At 46.4% G+C, this 15,622-nt stretch overlaps 1 protein-coding gene across 2 annotated transcripts in view; it reads left to right on the top strand.

Annotated features, from left to right (window-relative positions):
• PUS10 (pseudouridine synthase 10) overlaps positions 1-15,622 on the top strand; it is a 124,407-nt gene that overhangs the window by 100,974 nt on the left and 7,811 nt on the right. For both annotated transcript variants that reach the window (XM_040351140.1, XM_040351142.1), the window contains exon 17: positions 8,349-8,448. In XM_040351140.1, the coding sequence (XP_040207074.1) occupies positions 8,349-8,448 (100 nt within the window). The remainder of the gene's footprint in view (positions 1-8,348; positions 8,449-15,622) is intronic.

Raw genomic sequence — 15,622 nt, forward strand, 5'->3', positions numbered from 1 at the left:
GCAGGAGGAAGATGGTATAGTAGGGGTTAAGGGTACACTCTCAGGGCTGCCATCAGAGGGGAACAGAGACCATGTTCCAGTTCTATAGGAAAATGCACAAGGAGAGAGGCACAGGCGCCTCTGGGTGTACAAGTTTTAAACAATTTTAATAGAGTAGTAATCATAGGCCACTCACATTTAAGTAGTAAGGGTTAGGCATAAAACAATTCCCAAACGAGGGGAGGGAGGTCATCAGGTCCGTCAGATTCCTGGTCCTGCTGGGGCGCGGTGCTGCTGAAGATCCACTCACACCACTGACAGATGGAAACGAAGCCGGCTGCGATGGAGAAAGAACCTCAGAACCTTAGAGCGAGGCTTGGAGCGCGGTTGGTGTGGCAGGCGAGGGGTACTGACGTCACTGGAAATGCTAAGGTAGCTTGACGAAGGAGTGCGGCTGCCACGTTATACGCAGCCTGTACCTCACAAAACGCGTCGCATTTCCAGTGACGTCAGTACCCCTCGCATGCCACACCAACCGCGCTCCAAGCCTCGCTCTGAGGTTCTTTCTCCATCGCAGCCGGCTTTGTTTTCATCTGTCAGCGGTGTGAGTGGATCTTCAGCAGCACATCGCCCCAGCAGGACCACAAATCTACTGATGGACCTGATGACCTTCCTCCCCTCGTTTGGGAATTGTTTTATGCCTAACCCTTACTACTTTAATGTGAGTGGCCTATGATTACTACTCTATTAAAATTGTTTAAAACTTCTACACCCAGAGGCGCCTCTCTCCTTGAGCTTTTACTGAGGAGTGGCTTCCGTCTGGCCACTCGACCATATAGGCCTGATTGGTGGAGTGCTGCAGAGATGGTTATTCTTTTGGAAGGTTCTCCTCTCTGCAAAGAGAAACTATGGAGTTCTGTCAGAGTGACCATCGGGTTCTTGGTCATCTCCTGGTCTAAGGCCCTTCTCCCCTGACTGCTGAGTTTGGCCAGGCAGCCTGTTCTATGAAGAGTCCTAGTGGTTCCAAAACTGCAGACATTTTTCTGTACCCTTCCCCAGATCTGTGCCTCGAAACATTTCGTTGGACTTTATGGGCTTGGTTTGTGCTCTGACATGCACTGTGGGACCTTATATAGACAGGTGTGTGGCTTTCCAAATTATGTCCAATTAACTGAATTTACCGCACATGGACTCCAATCAAGTTGTATAAATATCTCAAGGATTATCAGCGGAAATATGAAGCTCCTGAGCTCAATTTTGAGTGTCATGGCAAAGGCTGTGAATACTTATGTACAAGTGATTTTTTTTATTTTTAATAAATTTGCAAACATTTCAAACAAACTTCTTTCACGTTGTCATTGTGGGGTATTGTTTGTAAAATATTGAATTGAATCCATTTTGGAATAAGGCTGTAACAAAACAAAATGTGGAAAAAGTAAAGCGCTGTGAATACTTTGCAGATGCACTGTTTCGTCCAACTGCCCATGTGATTGGCTGAATAGCAATTTGTGTTACCAGGAGATTGAACAGGTGTACCTAATAAAGTGGCTGTGAGTGTAATGATCACCGAAGTCTTGCTTTGGATGCTTCTTCCTTTCCGCCTTCCCATAATTCATAGTGCTAGTAATCATGCACTAGACAGAAAAAAATTTCTGTGCAGTTTCTCTAAGCAGCAATACAAAGGAGTCAACACAGATTGATTTGTACAGTACACCGCCCTGGCAGCCCCCCAGGCAAATGAAAGCGGAGAGGAGACCTCGTCAAACAGCCAGAGGTCAGATGTGTATGCAGGATTTGTTTTACCCTGAGAAGAAGTCAACAGAGTGCACATTTCAGATTGCCATACTTGTCATATACATACATGTCATATACATGCCGTTTCGTTGTCGGCAGACGGTAGCTCATGTTCCATGTTTACAGAGTATGGTCTTTTCACACAATTTTGTACGTGTTTACAAAACGCACATCGCACTTGTGGTGCCGTTCATTGTCAATGGGAAAGCAGACACTGAGTTGCACATTTAACACACAAAGCTACTTCAGCCCCGGACCATTTTGCTGCCAAATGACTGGGCCCCTTTTTGCGATTCGGCACTGCGTCGCTTTAACTGACAATTGTGCGATCGTGCAACGCGGCTCCCAAACAAAATTGATACATTTTCCCCACAAATAGAGCTTTCTTTTGGTGGTATTTTGCGTTATAAACAAAAATAGAGCGACAATTTTGAAAAAAAATCTATATTTTTTACTTTCTTGCCATAATAAATATCCCCCCAAAAATATATAAAAACTGACTTTTCAAAAGAGTGCTGAGGCTAAGGTTTTCAGGAAACTAGGTACAGCACCTTCCTGGCTCCTCCCACTGGCCATAGTCTATCTGTATTGCATAGAGCAGGAATATGCAATTAGCGGACCTCCAGCTGTTACAAAACTACAAGTCCCATCATGCCTCTGCCTCTGGGTGTCATGCTTGTGGCTGTCAGAGACTTGCTATGCCTCATGGGAATTGTAGTTCTGCAACAGCTGGAGGTCCGCTAATTGCATATCCCTGGCATAGAGAAATAAAGAGATCCAGTGATTTAAATCAACTGGTTCCAAATTAAGGTTTGTAATCCATAATGAAAGGTTTTTGTTAAAAATGTTGTCAACTAGGGCAGAAATGAGGAAGCAAAGAAGCCAAAATATAAGCAGAATAAACATCCGCTTTAAGGAATTACCCGGTAAATTACAAGAGAAATTCCATTTTAAAAAATGTCTTTGAATGTATGTGCATTCCACCCGTCCATACGTTTTTCCTTCTTTAAACCTCCACCGAACCATACAAATACCTGAACACACATTGCATAGTCACTGGTAATTTCCATGCTTGATAAACCTGCATAGGGACCTTATCTATGACTTCACATAAAATACAAGTAATTGTTCCAGTGTTCGCTCACCTTGAGACCTTTATCTACTTTTCATCAGGACACCACAATCTTTGTTTAGGCAATTTTCCAAGCTGGGACTGCAGTGCTGTCCCAGAGATGTCCCAGTCATGTAAATTGTGGTGCCTGTGCTTTGGCTGTGTACAAATATTTGACACCAATCGGCTCCTACTACAATCTCTTTCCTTTATAAGATAATACAGAGTTGCAGGATGATCATTTAGGTTGAGGGCTGCCTCCTGCTTGCCGTAAATTGATAATCTCAACCCAGAAAAAATCAATTGACGAGCGCATGGACTGCCTTTTAGTAATTAAATGTGAAGAGATTAAGCTTTGCTGTATAATGTGATGTGCTAGGAATATACCGTATTTGCCGGTGTATAAGGCGACCGGGCATATAAGACGACCCCCTAATCTTGCATTTTTTTTACACGTTTTTGCCTGTACTCACCGTATAAGACGATCCCCCTTCCGAGGCTTCTGAAGCTTCATATTTCTTCCTTCTGGAGCCATATTCCTCTTCCTTCTTGCTGGAGCCAATCATGGCGAGTGATGTATTCTATTGATGAATACAAAGCCTGCTTGGATTGGCAGAGGCTGTAACATCATTAGCCCGCGCCTCTCTGACTCTCAAAGCCAATCCGAGCAGCCTACTGTATGTAGCCTGCTCGGATTGTCAGGGATTGTTACTAATATTCATTTGAATACATCGCTCACTGGGATTGGCTAAGCGGTATATACTGTATGTAGCCGAAGCTACATACAGTATTACCACACATCCAGCAGGCATCCGAGCAGCTGACCCAGCGTATAAGATGACCCCTGCTTTTTGGCCATTTTTTTTGTCAGTGTAAAAGGTAGTCTTATACACCAGCAAATACAGTATTAATGCAGGCTTGTGAAATCGGAGAACTTGAACCATTATTCTCAAGGTCCGTACGCACGTTCGGATATTCCGACAGCAATTGTCCGACGGACATGTTTTGTCGGATAATCCGACAGTCTGTATACTCCATCGGACAATTGTCGGAATTTCCGAGAAACAAATGTCGGCTGTGCATGCTCTCAAATTGTTTGACAATAAATGTGTTGCGTCGAATCATCCGATCGTGTGTACACAAATCTGTCGGACTAAAATCCAAAGTACAAACACACATGCTCCGAACCAATGCTAACCATCAGACAACATTAGCAGAAGTTGCCCAAAGGGTGGCGCTAAGGAGCTGAAAAACCACATAGTACGTCTAGTACATCACTACGTTTGTGTTTGTTGGCTGAAAATGTTCTGCCGTGTGTATGCATACCAAGTTCACGGACAACGCCCTTCAGACAAAAATCCACAGATTTGTCCGATGGAAGTCCAATCGTGTGTATGAGGCTTAACTCTAACCTTAATTCTTAACCTAAAAAAGAAAATGAATACCCAATTCTAAAATAAAATGCTTTTGTGTTTTTTTTTTTTGCTATTTGAATGCCTTTTACATTTTGTCCCTGGGACACAATAAGGCCACAAGCACACTGGGTGCTTTTGAAGCTACTTCGAGGGGTGTCAGGTGTTTTTTTTTTTTTTTTTTATATTATTGCCTTGAAACTCCCCTGCAGGTTATCCTACATGTCCATCCACGCACAGGCTTCTAGCTGCGTTTACAGGCAGAAGAGTTTAGTGGCAGGAAAAAAAAAATCCGCTGTGAGTGCGTCCTGGAGCTAAACGCTACACGCATGTAGCGCTTGAGCGTTAATTAATGCTGGAAAATGCATGTAAACGTGGTCCACACGTTTACAAACATCCGACTTTTTTTGGCCAAAAACCTGCTGCCAGGTGTAGGCTTCTAGTGGAGTTAGTTTTGGCCATTCACTGAGCGAATTTCTTTCTTACAACCACGGGTTGTAATTCGCTCGATTTCCCCATCAACACAGACCGTGTTGATGTTGGAATGCCTCCTGCCGGGCCATTGTCTTCTCCTGGCGGTTAAGGTTGGGGCATGCCGTCCCTGCCGGGAGAAGACAGTGATTATTGCTAGCGGCTATAGCAGCAGCTAGCAATAGTCGCAAGAGAATCCAGAAGGCTGGTTTACCCAAGTTGATTGATCGATCAACTTGGTACATTCAGCCTGCCCATTAACGATTCGAATCTCGGCCGGTTCCTGCTGAACCGTCCGAGATTTAAACAGTGTTTGGCCGGCCTTAAAGTGGGTGTAAACCCACTTTAAAAAAAAAAATAACACCTGCAAGACACAGGCATAATGAGGTGCTATGCATAGCATAGTAGCTCATTATGTAATACTCATCTGGGATCGAAGGTGACACAGATCCCCGAAATGTGTTGACTCTTTAGAAACAGTCCAACTATATAACTATTTATGCCGTGGTATATTTCCGTATATACTCGAGTATAAACCGACCTAAATATTTTACCACAAAAAAATGGGACAACGTATTGACTCGAATATAAGCCTAGGGTGTCCATCTGCATGCCTCCCTGTGCTTCACTTTGCCTCACTGTGCCCAGGCCCGGATTTCCCACAAGGCCACCGGAGTCCCCCTGACGCCCGGAACATACAGTTAAAGCGGAGCTCCACCCTAAAGTGGAACTCACGCTGATCGGAACCCTCCCCCCCTCCGGTGTCACATTTGACACCTTTCAGGGGGAGGGGGGTGCAGATACCTATATAATACAGGTATTTGCACCCACTTCCGGCCACACGTCTTGGGCAAAAGACGGGTTTTTCCAGACTTCCCGTCTGTCCCCCGTTGTGTGCTGGGAACACTCGGCTCCCAGCACACAGCGTGTGAGCCAATCGGCGGGCGCAGCGTGACTCGCGCATGCGCCAGAGGGAACCGGGTAGTGAAGCCGGAGCGCTTCACTTCCTGGTTCCCTCACCGAGGATGGCGGGGGAGCAGCAGAGAGACGAGCGATCGCTCGTCCTCTGCTGCGGATGGCGCTGGACTCCAGGACAGGTAAGTGTCCTAATATTAAAAGTCAGCAGCTGCAGTATTTGTAGCTGCTGGCTTTTAATATTTTTTTTTTACTGGCACATCCGCTTTAAGTTGCTTTCTAGCAGGACTAAATGTAGTGTGGGGGAATCCGCTCGCTCGATGTCTCCGAAATCACGTAAAATGTGTGCTGCCGCCCCCCCACATACCTCTCTCTGCTGGCTCTGTCTTCGGGACTCTGTCCTCCCCCCAGCCGCCGAGTCTGTCTCCCTGTCCCTGTAATAAGAACATTTTATTAATTTAATTAATAAAATAAAAAAGTAATTCAAAAGTAAATAATAAGAAAAATTAATAAGAAAATTATACAAAAATAAAAGTAAAACGACAAGCTACAAATAATAAGAAAAATTGATAAAGTAAAAACAAAAAATATTTGAACTAACCATGCCGCCCCTACCATTCGGTTGCCATTCTCAGTTGATTTGGGGGGGTGGTTCGGTTGGCGGGGAGGGGGTGCATTGCGGAACCTGGCCTTAGCACGGCAGGGAGAGCAAATCCGGCCCTGACTGTGTCCATGACTAGACTGATGTTTAACATCGGAGTCTATGGAAGGGGTGCCCGGCTTTGAAAAATCGTAGCTCCCCAGCCGTAGGTCCCTCAGACAACAAAGTTTGCAAATTTGTAGATTAGAAATGGGGCTACATGTGTGCCAAGTTCCGGGTCCAGGGGACCTACGACCGGCCAGTACCGGGTCCCCAAACTCACTGGAATAATGACAGTTTAACATGGGAGTCTATGGAAGGTGTGTGCGGCTTTGAAAAATCAGTGCTCCCCGGCCGTAGGTCCCCCGGACAACAAACTTTGCACACTTGTAGCCCCACTCTTCCTCTATGTGTGCCAAGTTTGGGGTCCAAAAATGTTTATGACCAGCTTTATACCAGTAGGTCTAAAGAAGACTACCAAAGCTGGCCATACACTGTTGGATTTCTTTCGTTCGTGATTGCTGGCTGAGCAAAAGAGAGCTTAAAGCAGAGTTCCAACTACAATCGCAATTTTTTTTTTTTAACCTTTCACAAGCGTTTAAAATGCCATTATAACACGGCTCCTATTAAAATTGTACCCCAGCGTCCGGTTTCATCTGTTAAAATAACTTTGACTGTGTTATGCCCGTTTTCATTTTGCTTGTGGGTATTTGAAGCCCACAAGCCTTTATTTCTGGGATACGGTGCAGCTGAGCGACTAGCATGCACCGCCCCATTCTCGCGCATGCGCAGTAATGTGCCGTAGCGGCGCTGTAAAGTATACAGGTTTCTATAACGGGCGGTGATGCCGGAAGTGCCCGCCCTGTTGTTATGGCAACCTAGCCCTCGGTGCTGCCCACTGACTTCTGGGAAATTATGACACATCTCCCAGGAGCAATAGTGAGCGGAAGTGACGAAAGGAGCCTAGGTGATGAAGATTTTGAAGGACCGCATAGCAACAGCCATTTAAAGGTGAGTAAATGCACATTAATGAATCATTTTTTTATGGGTGGAACTCCACTTTAACAGATTTCTCTAACCCTCCCTGCTGGGCTACATTCTGATGTCAGAATACTCTAACAGCAAATGCATCTGATTGGAGGCACCTGCTGTATGGCCCAGAATTTTCAAGCAGGCTCCATCGACCACAGTCAATCAAATGATCGATTTTTGTCAAAGTGGGACTGGTAGGACCACCCACTGAGTGAAGTTCACCCTTTTCACCTGGAACTCTGCTGCATATGGTCAGCATAATGGCTCGTTCACATCAAAACGCGGTGCAGGAAACTCGCATTCTATGCGTGTTTTCCACACTGTGTTCAAATGGCACTGGGTGTGCGCTCTTCTGCGGGGGCCTATATATTCCTAAACGCAGATTGCAAACACAGTGCATTTGCCTGCACCAGATTGCATGGTACCGCAGTGTGTTTGTAAATAGTAGTGCACTATTTTTTGCGTGATCCGGTGCAATTTCAGCCCATTCCTGTGCTATTCAGGTGTGAACCAACCCTAAAATTTTTATTTAGCATAAATACTATATATGCAAATGTACAGTAAGTTGATATAGGGCAGCACAGAGGCTAAGTAGTTGGCACCTCCACATAGGAACACTAGGGTCTTCGGTTCGAGTCACAACCACCTGCCTGGAGTTTGCATGTTCTCCCTGTGCCCGTGTGGGTTTCCTCCGGGTGGTTCAGTTTCCTTCCACACTCCAAAAACATACTGGTCGGTTAATTGGCTCCTGTCTAAATTGGCCCTAGTATGTGTATGTATGAATGTGACCTAGAGACCTTCGTTTATAAGCCCCATGGGGGCAGGGACTGATGTGAATGTATAATATTTACGTGTAAAGCGATGCGTAAATTGGCGGCGCAATAATAAGTATCTGTAATAAATAAATAATGATATGGACAGGTTTAGCCAGCTGGTCTACTTCTTTTGTAGCATTACTTGTCAATATATATTAATGTACTTAACAAATCGATAGCTATATAAAGGAATTCGTACATAGTGACTTTGGGAGAACAGTTCCAAATATCGGGTCACTAATGAAGACTACTGCTGATATCTCGGAGCTGGATGTGGAGGTTAGTTTGGTTTGTTTTTTGTTTTATCTTTTATTTGCGATGAGTTCATGTTTATGTAGCATTAATGAAACAAACACGAAAAAGGAGATGGGACTATAGCGGTGCTTGAATTAATTAATACCATAACAATGGAAGACTCGAGCACAAATTGAGTCAAAAATACAAAAGGATTTATTTAAAATTATACAAAATTGATAAAAAAATAGAGCAATAACAGTGTCAGGCTTTCACAATAAAGTGGTTCCAAATGGTGGTTGCATTAGAGATCTAATAGTGGGTTGAGTAATCGTACGTTATCCCGACATGTTTCGCCTTTGGGCTTCATCAGGGGATGTATGTCTCAACCATACACAGAAAGGCAACTATATAAATACAGAGAGAAAATAAAAAATTAATTAATACAATACAGATATCACATTTGTTTTGGAGATCTACATGTTGACAGGTCCACCAATGGAAAAGGGGGAACTTGCCACCAAGGCCCCTAATGCCCCTATGCAGAAGGAAAAAGTATGTTATCCTACAGCAAATGGAATTCTTGAAATTCAAAATATACTTTAGTATTTAATTGCTGTTGCCAGGGCAGCCATCAGAAATTGTGGGGAACCCTTAGCTTGAGGTCTGGGCCCCCATCCAGGCCTGACCACCAACGTTCCCCAGGGCCTGTCCCGCCGAATCGGCCCACTGGCTGTCCCGCCGAATCCGCCCACTGGCTGTCCCACCGAATCCGCCCACTGGCTGTCCCACCGAATCCGCCCACTGGCTGTCCCACCGAATCCGCCCACTGGCTGTCCCACCGAATCCGCCCACTGGCTGTCCCACCGAATCCGCCCACTGGCTGTCCCACCAAATCCGCCCACTGGCCGTCCCACCAAATCCGCCCACTGGCCGTCCCACCGAATCCGCCCACTGGCCGTCCCACCGAATCCGCCCAATGGCCGTCCCACCGAATCCGCCCAATGGCTATCCCACCAAGTCATTCAGTGTACACACTTTTATTTTAACACTCGCACAATGTCATATATGAAAATTCACAGTGTGCATTAGTTATAAGTCATTAATGCTTTGAAGGTTTAACGGTAGGAAATTATATTTTGCCCAAAAGAGACATCCCAATCCAGCAGCTGCATGCTCGCAGCCCCCCCCCCCCCCCCCACACCTGTACGCTCTCAGCTCCCCTCACACCTGTACACTCTCAGCCTCACTCACACCTGTATGCTAGCAGCCCCCCCTCACACCTGTTCGCTCGCAGCTCCCTCACACCTGTTCGCTCGCAGCTCCCTCACACCTGTTCGCTCGCAGCCCCCCCCCCTCACACCTGTTCGCTCGCAGCCCCCCCCCCTCACACCTGTTCGCTCGCACCCCCCCCCCCTCACACCTGTTCGCTCGCAGCCCCCCCCACACCTATACGCTCGCAGCCCCCCCTCACACCTGTACGCTCGCCGCCCCCCCTCACACCTGTACGCTCGCCGCCCCCCCTCACACCTGTACGCTCGCCGCCCCCCCCCCCCTCACACCTGTACGCTCGCCACCCCCCCTCACACCTGTACGCTTGCCGCCCCCCCATCACACATGTACGCTTGCAGCCCCCCCTCACACCTTTACGCTTGCAGCCCCCCCCTCACACCTGTATGCTCGCAGGGGTGCACATACAGGAATTTGCGAGAGGTGGCAGCAAGAAGCCAAATGCGAGCTCAATGACCAACCCACAGAGCTCCTCTACACCCGCCCCTGCCTTCTCCCATCAGTCTGGGCCCAACCAGACGCTCAGGTCCCTTACAGGTGCATGGGCTGTACCCGCCTGATGGCGGCCCTGGCTGTTGCACTGCATTCATGGAATTGCTGTAGATCACAAAGTGCTGAGAATGAAAGCAAAGACTAAATTAGGGATTCCTCTAGATGTGTGTTTTTATTTTCCACCATAGTTTTTCTGGAATCGCATGTAATCTAGACATAGGTAAGGCTTCGCTAAACTTGTGTAGGTTATGCCTTGTTTGAGCAGTTTTTAGTATCTCAAACATACAATTATTCTTTTAATATTCTCACATTTTATTGGTGTATTCCTTGGTGTATTCTGCAAAGGGTTACAAAACCATACAAGCAAAAATGATTTTGTCTTTCTCTAAAAAACATTTTTTGCTTTATATTGGGTGCATTAAAGTACAACATCCTTTATTTGATAATGTACTGTACGTTCCATAAACACCTCTGACTATCCATAAATACCTCTACAACTATCAGTCTTATTTTTAATGAAATGAGAAACTCTCACAGTAAGATGAACATCCTGTAAAATGTATACTGGTGCAGTATTTAACAGAAGAAAAAAAAAACGTTCTGATTTCTGCTGTAAGATAGGCCATAGATCGGCAGATGTCTTCCTGAGATAACGGGCAGGAAGATGTCTATGTTCAAGCAAGTAGTAGAGCATTAGGACCTTTTAAAGTGCATGCCAGGGAAAAAAAAAACATATTCAGTACATATCTAAAAAGACTGCATAATTTATCATTTTATCCCTATAAAATACTGCTGAAGAAAATAAGATAGTGTGTGTGTGTGTGTGTGTGTGTGTGTGTGTTACATAGCTGCTCCATCCCTGTGTGGGTATAGACAAGAAAGAAGGGCATCTTCCGTGGGTTTTTGTTTCAGCAATTGGATTAAAAAACAACTGGATTTTTTTCTAAAAATAGAAAAAAGTTTTATTGAGCAAAAAACATACAAATTTTTAAAATATAAAGTCTAGACAGTCCAAATCCTGGTCTATTTCGCAATGGAATTCAGAAATGTTAAAAAGATGTGCTGAGTTACTATATATAGCCACCAAAATACCCAAGACGTTTCGACTAATTCTAGTATTCCTCAGGGGACAGCATGGTGGGAATATACGTAATAGACCAACTAGAGTCCGAGAGGCTATGATGCGCTTTAGAGGTCACAGACAGGAGGCTGATTCAGGAGCACTATGTAGATCAAGTAGATATGCCCATGCAGCAAATGCTGTAACTGAATATAGATGAGTGTACCTATGCACGTAGATGGCTTATGTTTAGTAATTAAAGGAGTTGTAAAGGAAAAAAAATGTTTGCCTAAAATTAATGTCTGCAAGGTAGACAGACAGAATAGTGTAATGATTCTGTTAAAAAACGAGTAAATACTTATTAAATTCCTTCATCTATATCACCTCCGGCGTTCTAGTTTCTGTTCTCTCATTCACTTCCTGGTTTGCATCGCTCGTTCATGTAAGAACTACATTTCCCAGTATGCATTGCGGCACGCCCAGTAATTCACACCTCCTTGAAGTCTCTAACACGTAGAGAGCGTCCTGCCACACAGATGTAGTTCCCAGGAGGGGGCGAGCACGTTACTGACCACCGCAGTAAAGCCTCCCATCACGGTGGTCAGTAAAATCAGACAAGCAGGAAGTGAACAGAACTGAGAAAAAATAGAGCAACTTCTGAGCAAAAGCGAACAATGAGGAAGTGAAAAGAGGAATGTCTGCAGGTAAAGGATGCTTATTATGAAAAAAAGAAAATTCCTTTACAACCCCTTTAAGTTCCATATGGGCCTTCAAACTGTCTATCATGGTGAATGACCCTGACCCGTTTTAGCAGACTGCGGGCTGAAGTCCACGGTCTTCTGAGAACACAGAGCTGATCCAGGATTGGGCAAGATTGCAACACTGGGGTTGGGATCCACCCACATGCCTGGACCGGTAAACGGCTCAGCCTTAGCGAGTCGCTGAGAGCCTGAGCCGGCCGCTCCAGCCCCCTTCACAGCCCAGCGCTCCAGTGAGAAAGGAAGGGGGCAGAGCAAAGAGTGGTGACTGACAGTCACCGGCTCTCTGCTTGGGGAGCTGTGAGAACCAAGCAATCTGTGAATTTAGATTGATTGGTTCTCAGTATTGGAGCCAGCGGGGGACAGATGCTGCATTCCCCTAGGTATAAGTATAAGGCCCCTTTCACATTTCCATCCATCCGTTGCGGATGAAAACGGGACATACATTGGTCCCTATGTGATTGAACATCCGCTGACGCCCATAATCACCCGCCTCCGCAAAGCTCCGCTTTTGTGGACGGAAGAAAATCCTATTTTTCTTCCGTCTGGCGGAACGGATCGGGTGAACACGGACATACTGTCAGCCGACGGCTCAGCGGGGATTTTACGGAGGATCCCCGCTGAGCTTTACAGACACACGGGAGGCGGATCATTACTGATCCGCCCCGTGTGAAAGGGCCCTTAATCTGCAAAAACTCCATACTTCTTTTAATGTGAAAGCTGTATTAGTTTTCTCTTTTTAGGCTTTTTTCCTTTTATTTTCTCCTGGTGATCTGGCCAGTAAGTGTGTTATTTTTCAACTTGCTTTAACAGACAATGCTGTCCAGACAAAGTAGCAGTTGGAGGGTTGGGACATACCATTTACCACTTACAGGGGAGCTTACAATGGTCAGCCTTTATTCATTTATGGAAAACTTTCTTCATTCCAAAGGCTGGCCATAGATGGATCATTGGCTGAATGGAAAAAAAAATGTATTTCTCCATCCAGACACTTGTTGGTCAAGTTCATCCAAATCTGTTTGTTTAAAGCAAAATTTGCCTGATACAGCAGGAACCAGCCATTTTGGAACGTGTGTGCCCTGTACTACTTTGGTCCGACTTTAATCCTACTTCAGCCTATTGAATATCATTGAAGTCGAATCAAAGTCGGAACGCCGTCTTGCATGCTCCGACTTTGGCATGGGACTTGTGCTCTGCTGATCTTGAGGGGAAACTCCATGCCAAATTTTAAATAAAAAAACGGCATGGGTTCCCCCTCCAAGAGCATACCAGGCCCTTCGGTCTGGTATGAATTTTAAGGGGCAACCCATACGCCGTAAAAACGGCGTGGGGGTCTCCCCAAAATCCATACCAGACCCTTATCCGAGCACGTAGTCAGGAAGGGGGGTGGGGACGAGCGAGTGCCACCCCCTGAACCGTACCAGGCTGCATGCCCTCAACATGAGCGGCCCCCCACCCCAAAGCACCCTGTCCCCATGTTGATAAGGACAAGGGCCTTTTCCCGAAAACCCTGGCCGTTGGTTGACGGGGTCTGCGGGGGGCTTTTTAGAATCCAGGAGCCCCCTTTAATATAGGGGGCCCCCAGATCCTGGCCCCCCACCCTATGTGAATGAGTATGGGGTACATCGTACCCCTACCCATTCACCTGGGTGAAAAAAGTGTTAATTAAAAAAACACACTAGACAGGTTTTAAAGTCATTTATTAGGCAGCTCCGGGGTGTTCTTCTGACTTCGGGTGTCTCTTCCGACTCTCCGGTCTCTTATCCCGCTCTCCCCGGTGCCTTCTCCACACTCTGGTTTCTTCTCCCGCTCTCCTGTGCTTTCTGCCTTCTGCCGGGCTCCTCCGCTATCTTCTTCCAGCTCTTTTTCTAGCATTGGCCCGGTCTTCTCCGTCATCTTCTTCCCTCTTCTCTTCTTCCAATGTTGACACGACCCTCTCTCCCGCTGTAATGCCGTGTGCAACGATTTATGTAGGCATGGGGCGTGGTCACCGAGTGATGTCAGCCGGTGACCCTGCCCCTTATGACATCAGCATCCCGGGCACGATGGGACTGTGATGACATAAGGGGCGGGGTCATCGGGTGACATCACCCGGTGGCCACGCCCCATGCCTACATAAATCGCTGCGCACACGGCATTACAGTGGGAGAGAGCGTCTTGTCAACATCGGAAGAAGATGAAGACAGAGAGCGGGAGAAGTCAGAAGAAGACCCCTGGAGCTAACTAATACATTTTTAAAAACCTGTCTAATGTGTTTGTTTTTTATTGACACTTTTTTTCCTCCAGGTGAATGGGTAGGGGTACGATGTACCCCATGCTCATTCACATAGGGTGGGGAGCCGGGATCTGGGGGCCCCCCTTATTAAAGGGGGTTCTCGGATTCCGATAAGCCCCCCGCCCGCAGACCCCCAACAACCAACAGCCAGGGTTGTTGGAAAGAGGCCCTTGTCCTCATCAACATGGGGACATGGTGCTTTGGGGTGGAGGGGCTGCAGGGCGCCCCCCTGCCCCAAAGCACCCACCCCCCCATGTTGAGGGCATGTGGCCTGGTTGGTTCAGGAATGGGGGGCGCTCGCTCATCCCCACCCTCTTTCCTGAATGGCCAGGCTGCGTGCTCGGATAAGGGTCTGGTATGGATTTTGGGGGATTTTTTTTTTTCCGGCGTAGGAGGTTCCCCTTAAAATCTATACCAGAATGAAGGGCCTGGTATGCCCTTGGAGGGGGAACCCATACCGTTTTTTATTTAAAATTTGGCGTGGAGTTCCCCCCCTCAAGATTCATACCAAACACTGCCTGGTATTCGCGGGGATCCAAGTCGCATGTCGGCTTCAAGTTGCAGGGCAAAGTCGGATCCAAAGTAGGACGGCTGTCGTGACGCACCAGTGTGAACCCATCCTGATACTGCTTTAAGTTTGGGTAATGCCTGGACATGCACTTTAATTCTCACCATATGGGAACACATGCAGCTTTCTATTGATCCTATGTGGAAGAGTAGACTGTAAGTTAGAAAGAGGTATGTGAAGCTAGATGAATATGTTGTTGCTGACGTGCAGGTTTCCTGCTGTTGCTATTGTTATACACAGTGTAAGGTGAGGAAGGACCTACAGGTGTAAAAAAGGGGAAGTGGAAATCACAGAGATTATACTGCACCTGCCATGTTTTGTGTAGTCTCTTCCTGATGCTGTTTGGGTGTTACTATGGTTGGTGCTATACAAGCTGTTAATCCAGAGCTTAAAGTGATTGTAAAAACATTACTGTAAAAAAAAAAAAAGTGATAGAAAACTTCTGCATTTGATTTTTACTTACAGGTGAGCTTCTAATAAAGCTTACCTGTAGGTAAAATTAATATCTCCTAAACATGCACTGTTGAGGTAATATTCCAGTGAGCATCAGCCGGTGACATCACTGGCGCATACGCTCTGAAGGAAGGGCATGCCTTCAAAGCTCTGTGCTGTGGTTGTGATGTCATTGCAGCCTGGCCATTCAAGGGGCCGCAGCCTGCGAACCCAGAAGGAAGACCCAGTGCAGGTGAAAGCATCTGCAGAGGTGACAGCGCACTGCTGGAGGTCTTTGTTTCAAGAGAAGTCTTTCATAATGTGCTAGTATGCACATTATGCCT

The sequence above is a fragment of the Rana temporaria genome, chromosome 4 (assembly GCF_905171775.1).
Source record: "Rana temporaria chromosome 4, aRanTem1.1, whole genome shotgun sequence".
NCBI classification, from domain to species: domain Eukaryota; kingdom Metazoa; phylum Chordata; class Amphibia; order Anura; family Ranidae; genus Rana; species Rana temporaria.